This window comes from Eutrigla gurnardus, assembly GCF_963514095.1.
Source record: "Eutrigla gurnardus genome assembly, chromosome: 20".
In the NCBI taxonomy this organism is placed as follows: domain Eukaryota; kingdom Metazoa; phylum Chordata; class Actinopteri; order Perciformes; family Triglidae; genus Eutrigla; species Eutrigla gurnardus.
In genome coordinates, this window is record NC_139931.1 from 10,856,059 (window position 1) to 10,881,745 (window position 25,687).

Consider the following 25,687-nt stretch of genomic DNA (forward strand, 5'->3'; position numbering starts at 1 on the left):
GTAGCGGGACGTGAATTTGTAAGCATGTGCCTCCCTGAATGTCGGAGTGAAAGCAGGAAAATAGAAAATACAAAACAAAGAGCTTGTCAGCCTTGAGAGGGTACATTAATGTGCATGTGTGTGTGCGCGCGTGTGTGACTGAGCGCTAATGCTCTCGCACGAATGAACGTCTGCATAAATCAGCCCGGCTTCCATTTTAAAGCCGCGCGTCTGCCACGCCCCTGTTTACTCACGTCGGGCTCGTGGTGAGCCATGAGCACGGCGAAGTTGGTGAGGTGGCTGCAGGAGCAGGTGGTGTGCGTGCTGTTGGTGTCCAGCAGCTTGCAGCCCTGCGACGACCACTGGCCCGTCATGGAGCGCTCCGAGTAGTTCCAGAAGGAGCAATTTGGTGTGTAGAAGTTTTCCAGCTGGAAAACAAAAATTTAAAAAAAGAGAAAGGGAGGATTGGAAAACGTGGATCTGAGCCAATACGTGAACTGAGCGTAAGATGGACAGGATCAGGCCACCTGTAGGTGTTTGAGTGTGAAGACCACCGGCTCAATGAGAAACACTCTGCTCGACTCTTTGTTGATGGAGGCGGCGATGACGTGGGAGTTGACCGCCAGGCGCTTCTTGTCGTGGCCGTCCATTTCCATCTTGACGGTGGCGTTCTCGGTGGACAGGAAGGATCCCAGGTTTTTATAGAGGATGAACACCACCTTGACTTGTCCTGCACACGGAGAGATGAAGAGACGGAGGATGTTGAGGAGCGAAAAGAAAAGGAGGCAGACATTATATGAAAAAGGGAGATGCAGACACGACGATGAAGGGAAGGGGAGGAGGGAGGGAGGAGGAGGGGGGAAAGACCAAATACAGAAATGGGGGGCATAATATGGTAATGGCAGCGAGAGTGACAGAGATAGAGAGTGGGGAGTGACAGGGCGAGCGAGAGGGAGACAGAGAGAGAGAGTTAGTGAAGGTTAGAATGATGGTAAGGACCGTTTCATTTTGACTGGTGGAAGAGAGCGAGATTTAATGTGGAGGGCAATGGAACATTCATCCCTCAAGCATTCACAGATCTCTTATTATTCCATATGAATATTTCATGTGCGTTTGTTTCAATCATTCTAATCTCGTTCCCACTGCAGAGCCGAGCAGAGACAGAAAACAGAAAGGGGTGTGCGGTGAGGGGCCTCGGAGGGGGAGGGCGGGGGGGGGGAGGGTTAGAAACAAGAAAGATGAGAGAGGGGGATAAGATGGCGAGGAGACGGAGCGAGGGAATGGAATGGGAAAGAGAGAAGAGAGGGAATGCTGAGATTGCTCTGTCAGACTGGGGCCGATTGTAATCTACACACCTCCCCAGCTATTCTATTAAGACTGCTGTTAAGAAGCCATCAAGAAAAGAAATTGTCTCAGCACTTTTGTTAATCTGATTAGCCTATTATTATCAACCAATAACTTAGTCAACTGCACGCAGATTGCTTTAAGCTTGCATGAAATGAGAACATAAGCGTGGGCTGCACAGGACAGGACAATCTCTCAGGCTTCGGGGTGAGGGGTGGGGGGCTGCTGACCGTTGCGACTGTACTGTTTGATGGTGGAAGCTGAAAGCTGGATGCTGCTGTCGCTGGCGTAATTCTGTGGGAAGGACAAGTCCTGCAGGTCCATCTCCGTGTTTAGGACATGCACCTCCAGATCTGGTGGAAACACAGCATGCAAATGTCAAAAAAACACTTCCACGCTGTCAAATATGCAAAAGAAGTCAAACTGTGGTTTGTATATACATCCACTATACTGAGCACCATCGATACGTTTTTTCTTACCAATGCTGGGCGCCCGGTCTGTAAAGCGATTCCCGTACATGTTGTTGGCCAGCAGGAACGCTCCTTTTTCCAGGACGTCCAGCAGCATGGTGGCAGTGTGGGCCTGCTCCGTGCTGTTCATGTCCTGCCAGGACTCCAAGACCTCGGGACGCAGCAAGTTGTCCACTATCTGCACCACCGCCTGGCACATACAAGGAGGCGCAGCATTCTTTACTATTACTGAGAAGACTTTACAAGGAGGTACACAAAGTCCTAATAGGTGACAAGGAACGGGAAGCAAACCACTCAGAAACTAACTGGTATTAAAGGAGTCATTCTACTGCACAAGAGGGGACATAAAAACACCTTGTTCTTTATAGTAGGAATGATTATTTATTTTATGATTTATATTATGCTGTTTTTGATCATTACACAGTTCGGAAAGTACATTGAGAAGAATTAATTAAGCACATAATTCACAGATATCTAGTCTGCTCCCAGTTTTCAGAAATTTGCTGTTAGCTATTTATTAGCTATGTAGTGATCATTAGTTAAATCTTGATTTGTTTATCACCCGTTTTTTAATTACTCTTTTTTCCCACTGTACCATACTGTTAAGTGAAACTGTGTTACTTGACCATGTTAAAGTACAAAGTCGCCACGATTCCACTGTAATTTCCCAGAAACTCCCCACTCCCCTGCACTACATTTATTACTGCGCTATGTCAGACATATTACCTTTCTATTTCACACTTACAATTCATTTAATGGCAATTCTGATGGTTGTATCAGCTATCCAATTTATTGGAGTAGCCTGCTTGATGAATCATGTAATTCTCTTGCTCAGGCCTCTCAAAATGAGGGATTGACTGCTGCGTGCAATAAAGAGCATTGCTGTTAAGAAAATGAATTCGGCATCAGAATGCGCTCTATGAAAGAAAAAGATGGCGGGTGTTTTTGGTTTATCCTCCGAGCCGTACTCAAGAGAAAACACCGTAGTATGTCGCACACTACACAGCAGCCCTTACATTCATCTTGCGTCAACCGAGATCAGAAGATGTGGTGGTGTCATATTACAGTACGCTGCTGCAGACAGGTCAAGATATACAAAAGACCGTGTGCTGCAGAGCGACGCATTTCATCATTACAGAGAAGCATGTACAAGGTCTTTTCATGATATTAGATTACAGCCTTCTCCGAACCAGAGATATTGCACAAATATTGGACGAGAACAGCAGGCTGTAGTAACACAAACTGTTGCCTCTCATACAGCGCCGACGTCAAATTACATTTTCTCAGAGCCACGGATATTGTACCTCAATGTGCAATACAACGAGGCAAAGGCCAATATTATGCACTTAAGGTAAATCACAGCCCAACAAAGCTCAGATTATGCCAAAGACGGATGACATCAACATTAGCTGAACCAAGATTTCAAACATGTCCAAAATCATGAGAAAAACTACAAATCAGCTTCTCTGGGAAAACACCACACCAACATGTGCCTGCCAGGAATCACATGGAAACGACTCACACTACAAAAATTCTATAAGTGATGATTCCAAAGGCAATATTAATAATAATACAGAGCAGGGAGCCAAAGGAATCTCATCCACAAATGTAGTCTACTCAAGGATTTATCTTCTCCCCGTTATTCTTAAGTCGAACAGCAGTCCTACTCCACAGGCATGTAAAGCAGGCAGATAAAAGAGAAACGCTACCTGGATGTACGCCCGACAGGTCCGCTCTCGCTTCTGGAGCTGCAAGGGAGAAAACAAAGTACGGAATTAAATGGCTAAACAAAAAAAAGAAAAAGAATCCGTAAATTAAAAACTCACTCGTCCTTGCATGTGCACTAGGGGGGTAAATTGACATTAACCTCAGCACCTTTTTCTAATGCGAGAATTTAATATAGGCTTGAGCTTATGCGTATGTTTGCACTTTCTCTCCTACCTTGTTGTAGTTTCTTGCTGCCGACTCCTTGTTCCCGGGCCTCAGGGCCTGGAGCTGGGCGTCCAGTATGTCGAGCAGTTGCTCGATGAGTCGCACGGACGAGCTGACGTCTCCGGCCTGGATCCGACCCCGCGTGTGGTTCACCAGCTCTCCGGCTATGTTGGCAGCGTTCTCACCGCTCTTGATCTGCATGTGAACACGCGCAGACACGTTTTGTGTTTTACATGCGGCGACGGTATGAGGAGGATAAAAGGGGATCCGCGTTCAAAGCGAGAAAAAAACAAATCCTGTTAAATGTTCACACGCACACTAACGTTACAAGAAACCCCGTGTTTTGAGTTAGTTCCAGTACAAACAACAAACTCACTGTTTGTTTAGCGATCAGATTTCCCCAGAGCCACCCCCCCCCCAAAAAAGGGGGTATTATCAGCCCCTCTTGCATCATTGTAAACAAAGACAGACCTTGTAGAACACATCGTGAACTTTTTATGCTCCCTATTTCTGTTTCACTTGCAAATCACACCTTTAGCAACCACTTTGCAATTGCAATTGATTTTTGCCAAAAGGAGAAGGTCTAATGGATTCTTCCAACGATGTTACTTTTCACCGGGATGTTGCTTTCCCTTCCAGGCACGTGAGAAAGCCGATTGAGTGTAGGCATGGCTGAATAATGAAGGGTTTTCTCCCGCAGAAATGAAGCCACGTTAACCAGCGTACTTTTTATGCTCATTTATACAGACGAAAATCTGATCTGACGGCCAATTCAGGGATTGATCAGATTACCACAGTGTACAAAGCAACACGCACAATTTGGCGATTTAATTAGCGGCCAGTGAAGTTGAAATCATTGTGCATCATCTAGAAACCATGATGTTTAGCCACTGCACATATATAATGCATCACATGAGACAATGATGGAGAAGTTGAAGTGGCGGAGAACTTTGCAAGCTGTGAGGCCCCGAAGCCTGATTCTTAAAGATCCTTCAAGCGAGCTGTGATTAAAGAATATTATTAAAAAAAAGAGAGTTAATTAAGTATCAAGAGCAGATGCCTTGTAACGAAGGGCCAGTTGAAATGAGTCTGTATTTTAATCAGGCCAGCCTTAGAGATATGTTAATGTGTGTGTGGAAGTGGACAGGGAGGATGGCCGTGGCAGTGGGGGCAGAGGAAGGGGACGGACCCATGGCAAGGGGGTACGGCTCCAGGTCTCACCTTCTGGGCCACCTGGTTGACCCACGGGGAGGTGCAGTTACTCAGGTCAGGACCCCGCGGGTTCCACATGACCTGCTCCGCCAAGCACTGGAACGAAGCGATGCCTGGAGACGAGCAGAGGGAGAGGAAACGGAGGAAGGGGGGAAGTAATGGAGAGATAATAAGCGTTAGGTGTCTGCAATTAAAGAGGAAAGTGTGGCGGAAGAGGAATGACCACCTAAAAAAAAAGTGAGAGATCTTCTTTTTTTTTTTCCTAGCCAAGAAAAACGGAATGAAATGAATTTTCAAATGTAATAAGTGTTTGAAGATGTGAGGGAAGGAGGAGGTCGAGTAAAAAAATGGGTCAGAAGTGGAAATGGTTCAATAATAGAGTGTAGTGCAGTGAGAAAGTAAGGGAAGAGAAAGGGCAGAAGAAGGCAGCATGGGCGGAAAAAGCTTTCATGCTCTAAAAAGGAGTGGTTTGAGGAACACATGCAGACATAACGCGCGGCATTTACTGTGCGCATGCAGACGCGCACACCAAAGGCATCAGGTATGATACCCTCGCTGTCAAATGGGGAAAAAAAAACACCTGAAGTGAAGCACCTTCCGCCAGCCCTCGTTCCCAGCTAGCGTTCTCTAGTTACGTGGGTTCAGAGAAAGGACACCATGCGGGCATAAAACCAGAGAAGAATCTATACGCCGCTGCTAACACAAATAACCGACATCAAGTCACAAAGACGAGGCAGGGAAAAGAGGAGAAGAGAGACCACAGAGAGAGAGAGAGAGAGGGGCAGAACGGAAGAGCAGATGACAAAGACAATGCAGCAACGCTTCACAGTTGTAGAGGGATCAGAGCAGATGTGGTGTTGCATTTCATACTGCCTTCTCTCTCTCTCTCTCTCTCTCTCTCTCTCTCTCTCTCTTTCCCACTGATTATTTTTTCCCCCTCTCGCCCGCTTTTCTCTGTACTCCTCCATCGACCACAGATTGGGTTTGAGAGCGCTGCCAACACGCGGCAATTAAGCCAGCTGCTAATTTAATGTTACCGCCGTTCACGGAGAGAACATACAGCGGCGGCAAAACGGCGTTGGAGAGGGAGATGAAGCGAGATGTCTTTTTGATTGCTACGTGTTTCAGAGGTATGGGAACTAGCACGAAGGGAGTTGAAGCCTGTGTTGTCTAGCCTATCGGTTTGTTATTCGCCACTTTCAATCAGCTCGGTTTCTTTGGGAGATGAGCCGTTTCGTGTGTGTGGAGGACGGGCTTTCATGTGCGAGTCCACGGGGACGGTGCCTGCTGGTGGGACCAACGCGGGGACAGAAAAGGACACCGGTGGAAAGAAAACAAGCACAAACATGCTGATCACTTGGGCACATGCTGAGAGAGATATTGCGAGCACAAAAAACATCCACATGCATGGAGGAACATCACATATTAGCTTACTTCCACATGAAACGCCGAATGTTTCATCCATCGCCGGTTTAAAAATACACACATGCAGATGGCCTCACCTAGAGATCCTTTGGGACACGGGCGGTCTACGGTTTCCCCTCTCTGCGTGGTGGGCCACTGGACACCGCGGACCAGCTTGGCCTCACAGACGTGGGGCTCCGGGCCTTGAGGAGGGCGTGGCGGCCGGCGGGTGACGGGCACAGTGGCTGTGATTGGGCGGAGATCAGGGTGCTTGTTGATGGAGCCGATCGGGCGTGATGTGGGGGCCAGAGGGCGGGCGGTAGTGGGGTTGGCGCTGGAGGTGAAGGGCCTGGCTGGAGGAGTGGTGGTCACTTGGGTGGTGGTCAGAGGGCCTGAGGAACACAGAGAGAAGAGGCCAGACCCAGAGTGAGTGAGACATTTATGGAGTTATAAAAGGATGCAAGGGATTTATTAGAGAGCAGCAAAAGCCGACAGAAAAATAACATAAATATATATATATATATATCAAGAGATTGAAGTACACATGCATATGAATTTTAGATGTCTCTCTGAAGTTGAGTTCAAAAGTTAGCCTGACAATAATTGGGGTGACAAATACTTTTTTGGAGCCTCTCAAAGCGTGCTCTCCAGAGAGATGAGAGGAGCAGGGGAGGAGGTGGAGAGAACGCATCGTTACAAGTCAGGGAGAAGTAAATAATTGATCAAATGTATCAGAGTCACCATCGCTAACAACCAAACCTAATGCGAAGATAAAAGCAACACATCACTACTACAAAATCCTAACTGATCAAACGCAGAGGCAGCGCGCACACTGAATGCCTCTTCCCGTGCGTCTCTGCCTCTCTACTCTCTCTGGGCCTAATTCTAGTTTCATACAGGCCTTTATTCGGCTCAGATGCAGGCCTAAAATCCAGCCAAACCTCCCTTCATATTGATGGACTGCCAAAATGGAGTGGGGTGCTCTCATTTCATCCTCCCCCTTATCATTTCAGAATGACTTTTTCATTATCCATGACACAGAGAAGTTGATATGAAGTGCTCTAGCAGTCATACCTGAGAGGCTGCTCTTTACTGTATTTCCATCCCCATGGCTGGGGATGGAAATACAATGATATGATATCTGAGGCATCCAAATGTCAGATAAGATACGTCACAAACACATTCTGCATTTGCCTTTTGAACATTGAATGTTCTACGAATATGAAATAATCATGGGAAATGTCATTGTGAATACAGTCAAATGATACCTGCAGTCGATCGTTTTTTGTGCCCAGATCTAGCAAACTAGATCCAGAACTCAAATCTGTGCAGATCCTTTTAATATGCAAGGTTGGGGGACGGCGTTATCAGCGGTAATCGCTGTTTGAGTGCTGTGCAGTGCAGCTGTGATTAGCTAGTCAGTGGAACACCCGCAGAGCTTCCATTGACATCAGTGTTTCCTATTAATTACCTCGACTGTGGCGGCCCTCCAATGTCTAATTTGCCCCGCCACAGTTTCTGCGACGATGGCGGCAACCAACCCGACCCATCTGGAAACAGACCTGTCTCCTTTACCATTCTTTGTGAGTGCGACTGTTTTTGCCTCGTCATCGCCATTCATATTTATACGATCAATGTGATTTAAATGATTTAGCACGTTGTAAATACACTCTATTACAAGTTTTGCATTCAAAATATTATGGAAGTAAAGGTACAAAAGTATTGCCATCAAAATATACTAGTAGGAATGTGAATATGCAAAGTTGCTTAAGTAATTATCTCTATTGTCAAAAAAGTAAAAAGTACAATATTTGCCCAATATTTGCCTAATATTTGCCCAATTGTTTTATAATTGTTTTAATATTTTAACATTTTCAATTAATAGAAAAAACAACTTTGAAGTTCCATGTTCTGTCATCTAATATTCCATTACTTGGCGTTTTGGATTTTTGTGTCTGAATAACTTTGAGGGTACTGGAATTGGTACTGGCATTGTCATTATTGAAACGATACCCAGACATATATATAACCTTGTCGATCTTAACAAGCTTCTCTGCGACTGTGTTTCTGTGTCACTCGCTGGGATCACTCCTTACCCGTGGTGGGGTCCGGTGGTCCAAACTCCAGTGGGTAGCGCAGCACATTGTAGTTATTCCAGACGTAAAGCTGGTTGTCTCGAGGGTTGTAGTCCACAGAAGAGATGTACTGATAGGGGTTGGGGAAAGGGATGTTGACCGGCTCCTCGCGGGCTCGGTTGGTATTGTAGGCATACATAATCAGGTCGCCGCCCGCTTCGCTGTCGTCGTCCTGGTAGACGGACCGCACTGCGTAGAGCACACCGCACGCCATGAATGCGTTGGATGCCATCCTTTTGTCAAAGCTGGTCTCCCAGGTGCCTTCGAAACGCAGGGTGTAAGGGTTCACCTATGGGCAAAGAGGAAATGTTGAAATGGTCATACTGGGGTTGGGGAGGGGGGGTTATACTATCTCTCAGAGTCTCGGCTTAAGAAGTCATTAAAGTACAAAGTCAAATGCCTTCAGGAATAAATGAGCAAGTCTACTTGTATAAGATCTCTTGATATCCTTTCTACGTGTGCAGTTTTATGTATCATTAAACTCTGAAAACGATTGGATGCAACATTACCATTATTACTCATGTTTAAATGAGCTCACGGCAGCAGAAATGGAACTCCTGTATTGTAATGTAAAGATTTATAATCGCTTGTAAAAACATTCAAAAAGTAATTAAACCCACGGCTTAAGCTTGGGAGAAGAGATATTTCTTTGCTTTAATGCAAAGCTGCTTTTCACTCAATTTACTCCACCTACAAACTGTATGGCGAGGCATAATAAAGACCTCCATGTGTTTGTTGCTCAAAATCTCCCCACAACCAAAACAATTCCTCAATGATGAAAGTGATCACATCCTTATTTATTACTCTGTTGCTCCATTATTCCACACTCTCATCGCTCATGCAGGGGTTTTGATATCTTAGATGGATAGCTTAACTTATACAGTTAGAAAAACAATTTCATGCTTAGGTCAAAGATAGTGATAATAAATGGGACCCGTCTATCTGAACAACACATTAATTCAAACTCTGTTTGTGTGGAAAGTTGCTGGCTGATTGCAGTTTTGTTTGTTAAGAAACGGAGAGCCAACTGGTGTTAAAATATGAATGTTCTAAAGTTCACGGTGATGGATTGTGTTCGGAGTGCGTCAACTAAACAGGGCAACGTAATGTGATGTGTTTACAACAGTGTGCACATTATATGATTGTAAACTATTGATGTACAAACGGGTAGACAACCGGCCATTGCCACATTTTTTATGGTTGTGAATCATATGATGTTCAAAGCCTGAAAGAAACCTTCCATAAACTCTTTACCTTACTAGTGAAGATTAGACTTTAGATTCAACCGTTTGCAGATCATTTTTATATGACTTACTCGGCCAGCAGCATCTCATTTGTCCGTGCACTTTTGTTATCTCAGAAGTAAGTAATTCATGTGTGACAGGTGACCTTTCATCCGAGTAGTAGATGAGATTTTGATATAATCCTCAACTCATATAGGCTAATCCACATCCCACCCCCTGCTGTGCAGCGCCGCTCTCCCACCTGGCTGACTACAAGTCGTCCGTTGTTGGCCTCGGTGGCGTAGATCACCCAGAGGCCGTTCTCATCCACCGCCAGGTCGATATCCGATTTCCCTCCCCAGCGGTATGGCGACGTGTCATGGTAGTTGGCGTTCGTGATGATGGCCTCGCCGCTCTTGATGCGCGTCCGTAGGTCGTACTTGACGATGTTGCGCGTTCGCTCTTTGTTGTAAAACACGGCGCCGTCGTACACCACAAACCCCGTGCCGTCGACTCTGTTGGGCAACCTGTTGAGAGAGAATCACACGGTGGGGTGAAGAAATTCAGGCAAACGAGTCAATTCATTCACCCTGCTTGACACAATCCTACAAGATGGTCACACTGTGAGCAAGTGGGACGCTCCCTGCTATCACCATCCATATCCACATCAAAAGCCAATAAATCAATACAACAGCAGATGCTATTTGATCATCCGGGACAGTGGGAGGCGCCCTCACTTGTAGGTGGTGGTGGCTCGGTTCTGTTTGAAGTCTTCCCAGGAGGCGTACTCATACAGCATGTCGGTTCGATAGGGGGTCCAGGGCATGACGTACAGACGGTCCCCGGACTGCAGCGGGTCCTTACACCATGCCCCTGCCTGATGCTCCGCCTCCTGCAGAGAGCTGGCTGCCTGAACCCGCAGCAGCGTCCCCGGACACACAAAGACTGGAGCAGAGGAGGTGTGTTGGAGCAGAGAGGAGGGAAGAAAGGAAGAGATAGAAAATGAAAACAAAGCATTGTAAAAATGAAAGATGTCATGGAGATGGCGGGGGGGGGGGAGGGAAGGGAGAGAGGAAATGGGGAAAAGGCCAAAGACCATAAAATATAGAACAACGTGGAGGAGACGGAAAAGAAGATGTGAGTAGATAAAAGTAAGTTGAGAATTGAAAAGGAGACAAAGAGTTGGAGGAGAATGGGAGAGAAGTGGGGAGAGTGGGGGAGTTAGGAGAGGTACAATATCAGATTTAAAATGAAGGAACATATAAAAGCTCATTTGTAGAACATCCGCATTGTGGTCGGAAAAAAACGTCTGAATATGATAAATGGGAAATTTCTGGCTGCCGCGGCGGCTTAGATGTAGCCCCTAATCTAATTTATCTTGGCCTACTTTTTATTTGATTGTGCATTTTCTATTTCAAAGGGCCTCTGCTGCTCCGCTCTGCTCTGGGTGGTAAAACAGTAATTGTGCAGCTTGTTTTATTAGGACTCAAATTTGGCTCTCAGTCAAGAGTAATGCCTCAAAGAAGGAAAAAAAAAGCATCCTGGGGTAAAGATGTGAGGTTGGCTAGACCTCCCCTTCCTCCGCACCTGAAACTTGGCTTCACACACACACACATGCACACACACGCATACACACACACAAGTACAAACATAAACAACAATCCCTATTCCAAACAGATATTGATGCACACACACAAATACAATCCGTACACCCAACAGGAAAACATAGAAACACGCAGAAAACACAGGGGATGTCTACTGGAGGCAGGTGGTGGTGGGGGGGTCATCCATTTGGGACTGGTGTAAATTGGCTGGCTGACGTACTGTGTTCCTGCCTGACAGAGAGAGTGCCCTGGGACCACTGGGCATGTCAGGTGATATATGAGGGAAGCTGTTGGCATCCTCGCCACACTGACGTCACAGTGGTACCAGCGACACACACAGAGAGCGAGAGAGAGAGAGTTGGAGGCACTACAGAATAAAACAGCTGAGGAGTCCCCACGTCTCCTCTGCCAACTTATTTATGTGGCTCTCTGGCTTGGGGTTGCGACAGAAGTAGACACCTGCTGGTCAGCCCATGATTGAACATATCTCTGAACTAATTGGACACTGCAGGGGCATTTGGACACAGATGACACACAGATGCACACACACACACACACACACGCACACCATCCTAATACACACCAAGGATAGTACACGTCATGCATGCACGCATACATACGCTGTCGCACAGTGACTGTTAGAGTGATGGATCAGTGTAGGCTCAAACCGTCTTGAATATTGCATGGAGTCTGGAGCAGGAGGGGAATCGTAATAGAGAGATGGAGGAGCTTCAGGCTTTTGGAAATCCAGTTTATTTTTTTATTTTTTTTCTGTTTCCGCTGCCTGTCGTCGCGCTGCTGTTGTTGTTAGCGGTTGGTGATATGTGGTGCTGGGCCACTTAGGAATCAGCCTGTTCTCTCTGAGAGTGTCCAACAGGGATTGAGACCGGCAGCCAAACAGGAATCTAATCAAGCTCAGGCATAAACAAACACTCTGAATACAAACTCTTCACAGGGAGAAGGCTTGTCATGCTCCGTTGTCGAACCAAAACGCTCCCTCGAAAGCAGGGATGCCTGAGGTGTTTGCTTTGCAAATATGAACGTGGGTGACTGAAATATGCAAACTAATGTTCAAAGAATGGTTAAATCTTGCACTTTCAGATGGCTGAACAATGAATTTCTTGACTTACATTTATGTCGACTAATAAATATGACATTTTTATCAATCCGAACAGCACGAGTTTACTGCAAAGAAAAAATAAACGCCATAAAGTGTGAGGTATTATCAGAGCAGATAGAGGGAATAAAAAAATTAAAAAAACACTTAAAGTAGGACACTGCCTCAAAAGTACATACTGTAAATAGAGAAATAAACAGCATGCAGAAAGCAATGCAGCGGCTCCGCATGTAGGTGACCCATAAACAAACCCTGCCTCAAGGTAGAATAAAGGACAAAGAAACACGAACATGCAAGTCCGTTCCTCCCGTCACAAAACAAGGCTGACAACTAAAGAAAAGTATTAATAGGAACGCTAGCATCCAACTTCTCTTAGCTGCCACGGTGAAACCCTCCTCCCTGAACCATCATGAAAGGGAATGGAGACCGTCCTGGTCATATCCAATCTCCATCATCGTAAGTTAAAATCATTCAAAGTGACAGAAATAAAAGAACAAAACCCATTTGTTTCATTTTTTTGTGAGGAGGAGGAGCTGCTGCTCGAGATGCACTCGTCATGGGGAGTGGAGCAGCATGTTGCCAGCAACACGATGTGATGGAGGGACCTTTTTATCCACAGGGGATGAAGAGTAAGTAATTCAATACGTGATTCAACATTAGTAATGAATTTGAGCTCCTAATATTTAACACGATTTTATCGTCGACTCGCTCACAGTGAATGCAAACATTGGCTGCTGCCTGGTTAGCTTGTCTTAACTATAGCCTGTAAAATATGTAATCCTATTCTTTTATATTATTCTTATGTAGCATTTTGCTAAATTACTGTATACATTATTCTAATTTGATAAGCGATGATAAAAGGTGAGGATTTGATCTGGAGCTTAAGAGGAAGAGCGGCCATGAAGTTTCATGAGCCATGACTAGAACATGTAGGGGAGAGACACGAATGCACTGCAATCTATCATGGCACCAAAATAGTTATTGCGGTCTGCAATGCAATTTGCTGTCGCCACATATTGCCCGCCGCAGCGTTCCCCCTAAAATACCACACGATTCTGTTCATTATTGCACCTGACCTTCCGGTCCTGTCCTAAATTGGTAGCAGTTTGTACTCTATTGGGCTCATCATCACAATAACACTGCGGCGCAGCGTAGTCTGTCTGTTCTCCTCTGCCTTCCTCCTCCTCCATGTTCCACTCTCTACCCCTCCTCTCGCACACGAACCCTGCCGGCTGCCGATCGGCGAGGCTGGGTTTATTCTAATGAACCAGCCAGCGGGTGGGCTCGGTGTCAAAGGGCCTCATCAGCGGCCTCCAGGCTGTACTGTACACACACACACACACACACACACACACACACACACACACTCTCACAGGCCAAACAGAAACAATGGCCACGCTTCACACCCTGCAAACCCTGCCTAGGGGGCTTCATTAACTCTGACCTGCGCTCCCCAGCCTTCCCGGCTGCCTTCCTGTTTACCAGCTCTTTCCGCCTCTTTCTCTCTGCTAACTGTGAAGGGCGATCGGAGAGCTGGGAAGTCGGAGTAGTCAAACCTTAACAGTACAGTCTGTAGTACAAAGGGCTATTATGGCCACAGTATGAATGAGGTATTAGGCATTAGACATTAGGCGTAAATCTTGAGATTAGGCGTTATCCTATCCTGGCTAGAGCAGGTTAGCTGGAGTAAGAGCCATCTGGGATTATGTGAGATAGTTAGATTAATTCCTATTTCGGTGCGGTTGGAAATCTTGTAGTCATGATCATCCCAGTGAAGTCATCAGGCAGCGCAGACGCAACCCTTCTTTACCCTACAAACTAGCCAGATGGCTAATGAAACTTACCTTATCAGGGATTAAAACCCAGGCTGTAGCTATCATACTCTAGCATGCCAATTACTGCCACACATACAGGGAAATAGTGCTGTAATAATTGACTATTTATCTCCATAATCCCCTTCCCAGGCACAGGTCAGCTGGTACTTGTCAATATGAGGCTGCAGTATAAAATGATTAAAGCGCCAGTACTTTTCTGAAAATGACAGTAAATATCTCCCATTAGTGTCTCGCTGCAATTTGTGATCGACTGGTAACGCAATTAAAAGTGAGCGCTGACAGCTTTAGGCTAAATTTAGACTTTTCATTTTGGTTGTCTTCTGCAATCCATGCTTTTTTTTTTTTATGTTTGATGTGACAGCGTCGTGGTGATGGCGAATGTACAACTTTGATGATCTAAACACCCCCTGCCAATGGTTGGCAGCTGTTTCTAAAGTGGCGTCCTCTGGGTTTTTTTTTTGGGAGGGGAGGGGGATCTGAGGTCTCTGCTGGCCTGAGCCTTTGCCCAGTCCATAGTCATGGCCTGCTCACAGGGCTAACTGCTGAGAGCATGCTGCTCTAATTGAATCCCGCACCTGTTACTGGCAGGTGCAGCACGTAGGCAGCAGGGGGCACAATGGAGCATGTCATGGTACCCCGCGTCCATGCTGCACAGTTAATGGGCTTTAAGGGTTAATGTGTGTGCAGTTGGTCTCCTGATGGTATGTTGGTGCGCATTCATCGGCCCATTAGTGTGTTCCGCTGTGTCTTACGGTGTATTTGTGTGTATGTGTGGGCATGCATGTGTGCAGAGAGAGAGAGAGAGAGAGAGAGAGCGTGAAGAAGGATGTGAGCGTGTTCTGTGTGTGCAAACAAGAAGAGAGAGCGGAGTGGACTAAGAGAGAGTAAATAGGTTATTTCCTGTGAAATGAGAATTAGGAGTGAGTTAATCTGTTGAGGATTGACATATAGTAAGAGAGAGAGAGAGAAGAGAGGAATGATGAAGGAGACGGGAGGGGCTCCCATTGTGTTTCTGCTTCCTTTTAGACCACAAGGGGGTCAAGTCATGGGAGTAAAAAGACACAATACAGTACAAACAGCCGTGCACAGACATATATACACATACACCCTTAGGACACACAAACACTCAGACAATGCACGCACGTACACACACTGTCCAGCCAGACAGTGGAAGAGGCAGGTGTCAAACTGGCACCTTTTATCAACCCAAACATTCACCCCAGAGAATACCCTTCACTGAGACCAAAAAGCTGGCAACAGCTAGAGATAGCGTCCATTGAAAGCAAAGTCTTATCTGCGTCGGAGAGAAGCTGACACTGAGTGACAGGGAAGTTGGTCGGGACACGGCTGCAGATACAGTAGACGACAGTACAATATAGGCTAGAGACTGAGATTTGAGCTGTGGGGTAACGGTAAGCCTGCGTGGCTGTAACATTAGCCTAGCCTGCCACCGCCCTGCATGTTCCTACGGAGACTCAGGCCTAGAGGTGCTGTCTCTCCATAAAGGTCCTGAAACCGGCGGCCGTGATTTATATTCACGACCACCTGCCTCGCTCACTCACCTCTCTGTTCTTCGGCTGGAAGAATGCAATGTGACTTGTGCATGTACAGTCAATCCCCACGCTCCTCACTATCTCCCTGTGCTATTGAATAGGGTGTCTGCACCGCCTCGGTCACATGACCGTGCTTGTGTGTTGTGGGTCATTCCTAATGAGGCGATGCTACCTGACTCATCGTCTCTATAGCGACCGCTCTCCCTCTCTCCCTCCATTTGCAGTGATTCTTTGTCTCCCTGTCACACGATGGACTGGTTTCTCACTCATTCCCTCACTTTTCCACAGCGATGACTCTATCCTTGCATGACCCCCTCCCTCCCCTCCAACACACTGCTTCCTTCTCTTTCTTCAGAAGCAAACCGACTGGAGGTGAGAAAATATAGCGGACACTGGTTTGGTCCTGTCAGCAGTGATAAAGGAAATACCGTAATGATGTGGGTTGTGCACTCTGCTTGACTGTCAGCAAAAAGGGTGAGAAAAGGGACAGAGGGAGTGATGCGTAGAAGGGGAGGCGGCTGACGCCGACATAGTCTTAAAATAGCCTAAAGTAGGTAGGTGGACAAAGCGTTGGACATTCATTGAACAGGATCTCCTGCGTGTGACATCATCATCGCGCGGCGCACGTCATCCCAATCCAAATCTGTCAATCAGCTGATCAATCAGTGGGGATTAATTTGACAGACACGGACAAGACACAGGTCTGGAATGTTAATTCAGCCATAAACAGTTAAAGGAGGTGTGTTGAGCAGCAGTGGGGGGATGGATTAAGGTGGGTAAGGGGAGGAGTGCAGACAGAGGAATGGGGTATTCATATCAGTGTTAGTGGGAGGGAGAGTAGTAAATAAAAATAACTAGTTGGGTGAGGCTGAAGCAGCGGAAGGAGGAGGAGGAGGATGGTTTTGTGGCTTGCTATTCCACCGCAAGCGGTGCTTACTCTCGGTAAGCTAAAATGGCTGCTTGCGGTGGGAGAAAAATGTGAGACAATGATCCATGTTAATGAAAAGCCATGGACACGACAACAGACGGTTGGACAAGGGGTCGTAAACCATTTATGGCAATCTCTATAGGAGTTAATTCCTCTGACATATGGATCCAGCCATGGGGCCAGACAGGGAAATGACTGAGGCAGATGTAAGTGTGGGGGGGTGGGGGGGGTCAGAGAGAGTTGAGGAGGTTGAGGACCCGAGAGAGGGAGTTAAGGCTCATTGGGACTCTGGCGCTGATGGCCAGTTCTCTCACCGTGACCTTGGGTATAGGTCAGCTCTATCTCTCCTCTTTAAGAAGCGAGTGATTGAGGTGCCTGGCCCTGCTGATTGGGGCTCTTTAGGAGTGCTTGTGGCGAGGCTCTGCTGTATCAGAGAGGCCATTACAAGAAGCCGGAGCACTCCATACAGGGGATACACCTCCCCCATCCCCTCCCCTCTCCTCCCCCCTCCGGAGCCTCTTTGAATACATAAGGAACCAGGAGGGATTGACTGATGTGGATGGGTTTAGCAAGGGGAGGGGGCACAAGTTCACAGTGCATGTGCAGACAAACTTCAGAAAAGCGAGACGGAGAGAGGGAGAAGAGAGGGGGAGGAGGAGGAGGAGTGTAAGAGATGCTCAAAAGAGCCTGCAGCTGCTTGTGATGGCCAGATGTGATCTGAGAGATAAACCAATCAGAGGAAGGCGGGAGAAAGAGAACAATAGAAAAGGAGGATGAGGAACACAACAGAGAAAAATAAAGAGTAAGGAGACAGTGAGAAAAGTAGTTAAATGGAAGTGTGATTTATTTAAAAAAGGAAGAGAGAGACAGAATGAGAGAAGGACACTGAAGCACCTGGAAATGGGATACTGTAAAAATGATACAGAGAGCAACGTTGGCCAGTAACTGTGTTATCTTAACACAATGTTTTGCTTCAAGATTACAGCAACAACAAACTTTGAATTGGTCCTGGGAACCCAAAAGAAGAGGGGGAGAGATACTGTAAAAAGGAGCAGCTTGGTAAAGTAGAGAGACAGAGGTTTTTTTTCTCTTAGATCTGGAGGGACGAATAAATCGCAATAGCGAAATGAGCTGAAAGATACTAGAGAAATGTAATGAGAAGTGTGAATTGTCATGTGTATGCGAGGCAACAGTGTGAGATAGTTTTGGAAGGGGCATGAAAAAAAGAGGAGGGATTTGCCATCCATGAGATGATATGAATGCATGTTGTCTACAGGTTTAACTGCAACTAATGGCTGAGATGCACTTTTGCACAGGAAAGGAATGAAGTTAATCTCTCGTTTATCTCTCATAGATACTGGACTGACCTCCCATGATGCCGTTTTGTGTGTCTGTGTGAGTGCGTGTGTGCGTGCGTGCAGGTCAGGCTGGTGTCATCAGAACCAAGGAGGAAATCTAGAAGGGTTTTAGAGTTTTTGGTTATATTTCAAAGATAGATAGAAAGACAAGGGCAGAGGAGACGATTAGAGATCGAGAAAGAGGAGGGAGGGATATCAACATCAAACATGACCACAACACACGGTGCTGGGTTAGGAGGGGATATGGGGGGGAGGGGGAGGGGGGTACAAGGGAGGAGGAGAAGGGAGGAAGGGGCGAGCTGTGGTTTTTATGTTCATTGTGGTCTTTACCTTTTTGATCCACTTCTATTCAAGCATCGGAAAAAGGAGATAGAAAGATAAAAGAGAGAGACAGTAAGGAAGAGAGAGAGAGGGAAAGTGAAGAGAACGAAAGAAAAACAGGTGCAGGAAAAAAGAGAAAATTGAGATTAAATAAAATGCTGTCCTTTCTCTCTCTCTCTCTCTTTCTCGCTCTCTTTTTTTAATTATTTTTAAGCAAGCTATCTGTCTGTGTTATGGTTGGCTACTCAGAGAAAGGATGGCTCAAATGGAAAATGAGGAGGGGAAATGGCCTGACCTAAGTTTAAATCCATTTCCATTTCATTTCAGCTTTATCAATAATCCCCCAACAACACAATCCTCCCCCAACCACACACTCTCGACCCCACCTCCACCCCTCTTATTGCCACATCCCTCCCACTTCCCCTTGCTACCCCAAAGTGCAGCTCCGGGAACCTGTTAGAGAGAGAAACCAAAAGGGAGGGCGTCTTGGCGTGGCGGTCCTCTTCAGCTGTGGAAGTAAGAGAGAGAGAGATGACGGGATGGTAGATGGAAAGGTGGCGATGAGGATGTCTCTATCTGTGGCTAGTTGCCTTCTCCCTCTCTTCCTCCTCCTCTCTCAATGTACAGTCTGTGTTGATATTAGAGCGACGCCTTGATCTAAAGAAAGCATTTCTTTTGGCTTTGCTCAATTTACAGAGTTAGGATGCTCGCTATAGAAGCCAGCGAAAACACTCAACCCATCGACCGTCCAATCAATGGGGAGCTGCCGGCTTGCCTGGCCGATGCTGGCTCATCAAAGAAAAAGAGAACAAACAACAGGGGAAAGGGAGGGCTTGACAGAGTGGAACGTCTCAGAAACACAGAGAGAAACCAACAGACACTGTCGGGGGAGGGGGAGGGAAAAAAAAAGTGGAGACAAAAGAGAGATGAGAGAAATGTCTACAGTGGGCTCATCTCACACGAATCAATAGGTTGGCGTGTCGAGTCACACCGAGGGCTCTGCCGACTCCAGCAGGTAAGGCGTGGCTCCCTCCACATCCGTGTTCGGCCCCCGCTTGTGTCGCCTCCACACCCGTGGAGGTCTTTGAGCACCTGGGCACTCGAAGGCGGACGCTAGCAAGGATCTCGGCCCCGCCTTTCGCATTACAGCGCGGGAACATCTGTGTTTGCCAAGGCGCGAGTGGCGTGCGAGTGGACTGTCATGTCTCTCGGGAAGACACGCGTCAAAAGGCACATGACTGGTGGATCCCCGCCGCGGGCGTGATTGTCATGTATGTGTCGAGGGAAGTCTGACATCCCCAGGGAGCCCTGAGAAATTGTCACGACACACTGCGGTGTTGCCCATAAAAAAGAAAAGGGGGGGGGGGGGAGCGAGAGACAGAGATGTAAAGATTCAAATAGCCAGCAAAATAAAAAGGGAGAGTTAGTAGCATTAGCCTAATCTGTGCGGGGGATGGCCTCGCTTCTTGCCGGCGATATAGCGGAGGCAGCATCGCTGATCATTTATCATCTCATGCCAAGATCAAATTGGACAAACAACCCCCACAAAGACCCGGGGAACGGTAGCCATTTTCAGCCTAGAGGAGTAAACATGGCAAAGCTACGGATGCGAGTCCTGTGAAGCTGGGGCAGGGGGCAAGAAAGCATTACATCCCCACCACCAACTGCGAGGGCAATCATTAGCTCCAAAGTTAGGATAGGGGGAGACCGACCAGAGAACATCCAGTTTTCATCCTCACTGAAACAACTGCTAGTGTTTTTTCCCTCCTAGACATCAGCAGAGCTTGTCCACTTCATGCAAGCGTGTCCTCAAAAGATGCTATTCTAAATGTCAGAAATGGACAACTGATTATGTTACCCTGAATGGGACAAAATGATGTGTGTGATGCACAGAAGTGATATGTAGACAGAGAGAAAGAGAGAGAGATAAAAAGAATATTCTTCAAGGCTGCAGAAAGGGAGAAGAAGAAAAAGGGTCGATGGAAGAGCGTTGACTTCATTTCTTCTGCTGGTGGTTGCCCTGAAAAATAGACACTGAGCACAGACGCACATGAGATCATCACACGCACCTAAGGACACACACAGACATAGAGAAAAGACAGAAACTCATCAAACTGTCCTCACAGTGAGCGGGGGGGTTAGTTTAAGGCCACCTTGGCTGTTTGTCTGATTCATTCAGCATTTCTCTTTTCAGGGCCCTTTTGAGAAATAAGCCACTGCCCTCTCTCCCCTTAATCACTCTGCTCTGCGCTCTCTACAACCCTATCAATTACTCCCCCACTAATGAGTACAGCTAGAAACACACACTCTCAAATACACACACATTGTTGTACTGCAGGACAACTTGGCCCTCCTCTGTCTCTTTCACCGCGCTGAGGGATAGTATGTCCTCTCCAGCTCCTTCCGTCCTCTCCCTTCCCCTTCTTCCCTTCTCTCCCTTTCCATTTCTCACGATAAAGAGCCATCCCGTTGCACATCCTGAGCAAAGCCGCCTGCTTCATATTCACCAAACATCCGCGAGTCCCGCGTTCAATGGTGACCCTGAACATATTAATAGAATTTCATTTTCAGCTACATCAAAGTGTTTCCTTTTCTTCGCCTCAAAACGTGTCATATTACAATGCCATTATTCTCTCTACTGACAAACTCTTCCCAACCAGTCAACTATCACTTCCAGCGGCTTAGTGTCCAGAAAAGCCGATGTCTCATAATGAATAGGTAGCGCTGAATACATTTGTGGGGGGAGGAATCAATTTCATGACGTGAAACAGTGGCAACGGTACAAGCTGGGAATGTGAAAGGGGAGAACATGGAGTTACCTCTGCAGGATATACAGCCTCTGTAGGTGCTTTTAAAGGCAGTTTCCTCAGCTCCCTGCCCTGTGCATATCAACAAGAGGAATTACAGCTGATGAAGTAGCGGGGGCACAACACTATGTCTAATGGCTCTGGCATGGCTAGCATGGCTAGGCCGAGTGGAGAGCATTAGGAGTCAATAATGATGTAGCACAGTGTCCTGGAGGAGGAGGAGGAGGGGGGACAGGTAGAGTTCTCTGGGGGGGATAGATTTACTTTGACTTGGTGTACATCTGTGCTAAGACTGCAGTTTAGGGTTTCCACTGCAGTAAATACACGCCGCAGCTGTGTGCATGGATCTGTGATGTCTTAATGGGATCCAGCAGGCTACAGCAGGCTGTGACAGTGCAAAATGAGAGTTCTGTTGAGCCGTTTTGTCTTGTTCTGTTCTGGCTGGCAAAAAACAATGCTGTGTGGCGGGGAGGCCTCGCAGGGCTTTTTGGCTCGATGAGATATGATTTGACTTGCTGGCGGATGTTGTATTTTGCCAAGGCGATCCCACGCGCGGCCACAAACACACACATGTTCCGGACCGTTGTTTGAGCTCAACTGACAGTGGTGTGTGTGTGTGTTTGTGTGTGTTTGCTTGCTTGGCTTCAGCTGTCACCTCGCTGTCTCAGGTGACTGGTAACACGGCGCCTTTGTGACACGCTCATCGAGGACCCTGTCAGACGTTAACATCACACACAGCCATCAACGTGGCTGCACACCATCTCGGCTGCTGTGACACACAACCTTAGCACATCATCTCCCGCTGTTGTTCACCTTCTTTGTTGAGACATCCGATGAAAAATACGCATCAGCCTTGGGTGATGCCAAGAGTGCCCAGCGTTTCCCCAGCTAGACGTGAACGATGGGGCATTACCAGAGCGATTAGCGGCAGCAAATTCAATTAATCTTGACAAATCTCTGCTGAGGCAGAACTGAAGAGAGCGGCGCGCCCCCTCTCCTGGTAATTAAAAGTGGCCAAGTTGAGTGGCGTGTGGTGCGACGGTGACTAGGTTTTGGGATGAACAGTTGCAGCTCGGCGTCTGAATGTGTCAGGTCGTATTTACTTTGTCAGATCGGGACACACATGTAGAGCAGCCTGCGGTATGAGCTGTGTGTACTTGTTTCTGTTTCTGCGTGTGAGTGAGTGCGGCGTGGTCATGCTTCTCCAGTGGCGGAGAGTGGCGGCGGACGGGGGTAATTGGCTCTTCTTTGTCACCTCAGAGACGCAGGACGTTTTCATCACGGAGGGATCAGCTTCCAATTTTTCTATGCCATGCCATACTTCAGATGCAATCATGAATGTTTTTTTTTTTTTCCTCCAAACACGAGGGGGTGAAAAATGCAACTCAGCAGCTATTTAATCATCCCTTTGATTGCCTCGCGGAGAGAGAGAGAGCACGCTCCCTTGTGCAGTCAGAGGGAGAAAAAAAACAAGGTTAGAATGCATGTGGAGGAGGAGGCAGGTACAACCAAGCAATGCTACATTGACCCTCTCTGGACTGTACAATAGAGGGCACCGAGCTACAGCACAGGGCTTCCAGAAGAACAGCAAAAAGAGTCACATGCCTGGAGAGGGTCAGTCTGACCACAGCTAACATCGACTAAAAGACGGAGGGCAAAGGAGACTCGAGAAGAACACTCATCGCCTCTTGGAAGGCAGTAAAGAAAAGATTCCCACCAAAGAATGATCCCCAATGGCAAGAAACTCGGCTAACTTCTTATCTGTGACTGTGGCTGCAACCTGACTCAACAGTCTCGAAAGGTAAACCGAGGGCACAAAAACACAGGGCAGAGGAAGGGCAAAGAGTTGCTTTGAAGTCCCTGAGTTTCTCGGAGCCTCTCCATCAGAGGTAGATGGTTGGGTATTTAAATTTGTGTCCCACCTGTAAAAGAAGGAAAAAGAAAGGGACAGGAAGGAGACTGAATGGAATGATAAGATACTCTGGCAGTTTGCATGGACGGAGAGTATAAATAGAAGAAGAATGGGAGGAAAGCAGAACAGAGCAGTAGAGTAGTGAAGAGACATGAAACAGGTGATATTGACTGAGAGATAATAAGGAAGAGAAAGATGACTGGGATGAGTGAGAGACTTTAGAAGAGAGATGAAAGAAGAAGAAGAGGGTGAAGGAGGTTAGCGGCTTGGCGACGCCTCCAACCCATTGCTGGCCTCAAACATCTGTACCTGAGGAAAAAGCAGAGAGAAACACCCCATATCCCCACCCTTATCAATCAAACAGCCCATGCACCCCAAGAAGACCCATACCCCCTCAGTTTCCCACCACCCCAACACCCTCAATTGTCATTGCACCCCTTCCTGCACCCCCAATTCCGCTTCTGCCTGGTGGAGGGGAGCGCCACTGCCCCTCCCCTCCAGCCAGGTGTTCCTGCACAGTGAGGGGATCAATGTTGAGAGAAATACATGAGAGGGAGGAGGGGAGACTGAGTGGAGATTTTCACATGAACGAGGATAAACACGACGCCGTATAATCCTTTTGTGTGTCTGCTCCTTTGGCTGCGTGAGTGTGCTCTTGTTTGTGTGTGCATGCTTGCTGGGGGGGAGGACGAGTCAGAGAGGGAGGAGGGAGGGGAGTCACTGTGTGTGTCCCCCTTTTGTAAGTGTGAGGTAGACGTGTGTGTATGTCACACCTGCCCTGGCGGTCTGAGTAGTGCCGTGTGGAAGTCAGCCGTTACCATGGGGACGTTGAAATGTGTAGTGCTCCAGGTGACGTGGTCTAAAATAAGCCCTTTGCTGTTTGTGTTAACATTCCTATTGTGAGGTGCAGCACACACACAACGCCCCCCTGCCTCCCAGTCTCACTGCGCCCAATTTTAATTTTTATTGGAAATCAGAGGGACAGCAAAGGTGTTTGGCACCCGATAAAGGCAGCGGCATGCCCCTGGGTCAATCGGCGTGCGAGTGTGGGGCGGTGTGTGCGTTACGCTGCTGTGATCGCCAACAAGGGCCGACCCCACATGTACGGTGGGTGTATGCGCGAAGTGCTTATCGGACTCTGTCCTTCCCCCATGTGAAAATCCCTCTCAGCTACTGTTGCGTTGCTCTGTCGATGAAGAAAAAAAAAGGATTTAGCGCTCTGTGTGAGTGTGTACATGTGTGTGTCCGTGCATAATAAGTGTATGGGAGAGAAAGAAAAGAGAGAGAGAGAGAGGCCGAGGGGGAGAGAGAGAGAGGGAAAGCAGGTGAAGATGACTGTCTTGTTTTGTTTTGCTTGTGTTGAAAAAAAAGCCGTAGAGAGCAAGTGTGCACATGTGAGGGTGTGAATGTCATTGGTCGAGGGTTTTTGTGGGGTTCAAAAGGGGTTGGAGGCTCAGGTCGGGGAGGGGGTAGGGTTGGAGGGCAGGGATGGGAGGGGTGGTGAATGGGGCGAGGGGGTTGGGGAGGTTTGCAGGGGGGGGGGTGACAGGGTCTCAGTACTCACTGTAGGGGACACACTCGTACTGGATCTCCAGGTACTTGTAGGTCCCAGGGCAGGGGTCTGGGAACACGTCCGACCCAGCCACCACAACACACTGGGTGCGGTTATTACACCTGTGAGAGGAAACACACAGGGCAAGGAAGGGAGGTGAAAGAGAGAATGGAGGAAGTAAGTGATAAAAGAAAAATGACAACTGCCTTTTGTAAGAAAGACAAAGAGGAGCGGGTATAAAAAAACATCTTCAGGCTCTGAAAGATGGAGGGAACGGTAGGGAAGGGAGTAATTTCACACTAGACTAGATCATGTGACAGCTGTACCCGAGGGGAGGTGGGAAACTGAGAGGGAAGGGGGGGGGGGGGGGAAACAGGAGTGGGCTGAAGGATAAATAGAAGGAATGAGGGAGGGAAGAGGCATAGAGAGGGCGAGTGACGTAAGAGGCTCCTCTCCTGGGGGATTGTGAGTGGGAGCAATTAGAGGTGAGAGAAGAGGGAAGGACGTGAGGGGCTAAAGCAAATACACCACATGCACACGGAAAACATTCATATGCACATAACACCTACATCTAAACTGTATCGCTGCATGCCTTCGCACGTCTGCACACCCAGAGAAACATGCATAAACACACCGAAGATACACACACACACACACACACACACACACACACACACACACACACACACTCACTCACTCATTCTCATCACATAATCCTCCCCGATCCAGCTTTTAGCATTTCTCCCCTGTGCTGTCTCTCTTACTCCCACCGTATCTCAAATCTCTTCTGAACTCACTCTATCATCCCATCATTTTTGAGCAGTCTCTCTCCTTCCTTTACCCCCTCAATTCTCCCCTCCACCCCCTGCCACTTCCCCCTCCTCCCCCCTCCATTGCTGTCTCCCCAAGCCAGCACCCTTTGCCTCCATTACATGCGTGATGGATAGCTGGGCGAGGGCTTCCATTGATCTGAGCTCAGAGGAAGCAGTTGCCGAGTGCAA

At 47.5% G+C, this 25,687-nt stretch overlaps 1 protein-coding gene across 1 annotated transcript in view; it reads right to left on the reverse strand.

Annotated features, from left to right (window-relative positions):
* Positions 1–25,687, reverse strand: part of adgrl1a (adhesion G protein-coupled receptor L1a) — a 91,877-nt gene that overhangs the window by 16,258 nt on the left and 49,932 nt on the right. The window contains exons 4-15 of the mRNA XM_084037343.1: positions 24,699–24,808; positions 10,437–10,644; positions 9,962–10,226; positions 8,438–8,765; positions 6,440–6,733; positions 4,947–5,050; positions 3,735–3,920; positions 3,503–3,541; positions 1,803–1,983; positions 1,554–1,676; positions 507–709; positions 234–407 (exon numbers count right to left, since the gene is read on the reverse strand). Coding sequence (XP_083893469.1) covers positions 234–407; positions 507–709; positions 1,554–1,676; positions 1,803–1,983; positions 3,503–3,541; positions 3,735–3,920; positions 4,947–5,050; positions 6,440–6,733; positions 8,438–8,765; positions 9,962–10,226; positions 10,437–10,644; positions 24,699–24,808 — 2,215 coding nt within the window. The remainder of the gene's footprint in view (positions 1–233; positions 408–506; positions 710–1,553; positions 1,677–1,802; positions 1,984–3,502; positions 3,542–3,734; positions 3,921–4,946; positions 5,051–6,439; positions 6,734–8,437; positions 8,766–9,961; positions 10,227–10,436; positions 10,645–24,698; positions 24,809–25,687) is intronic.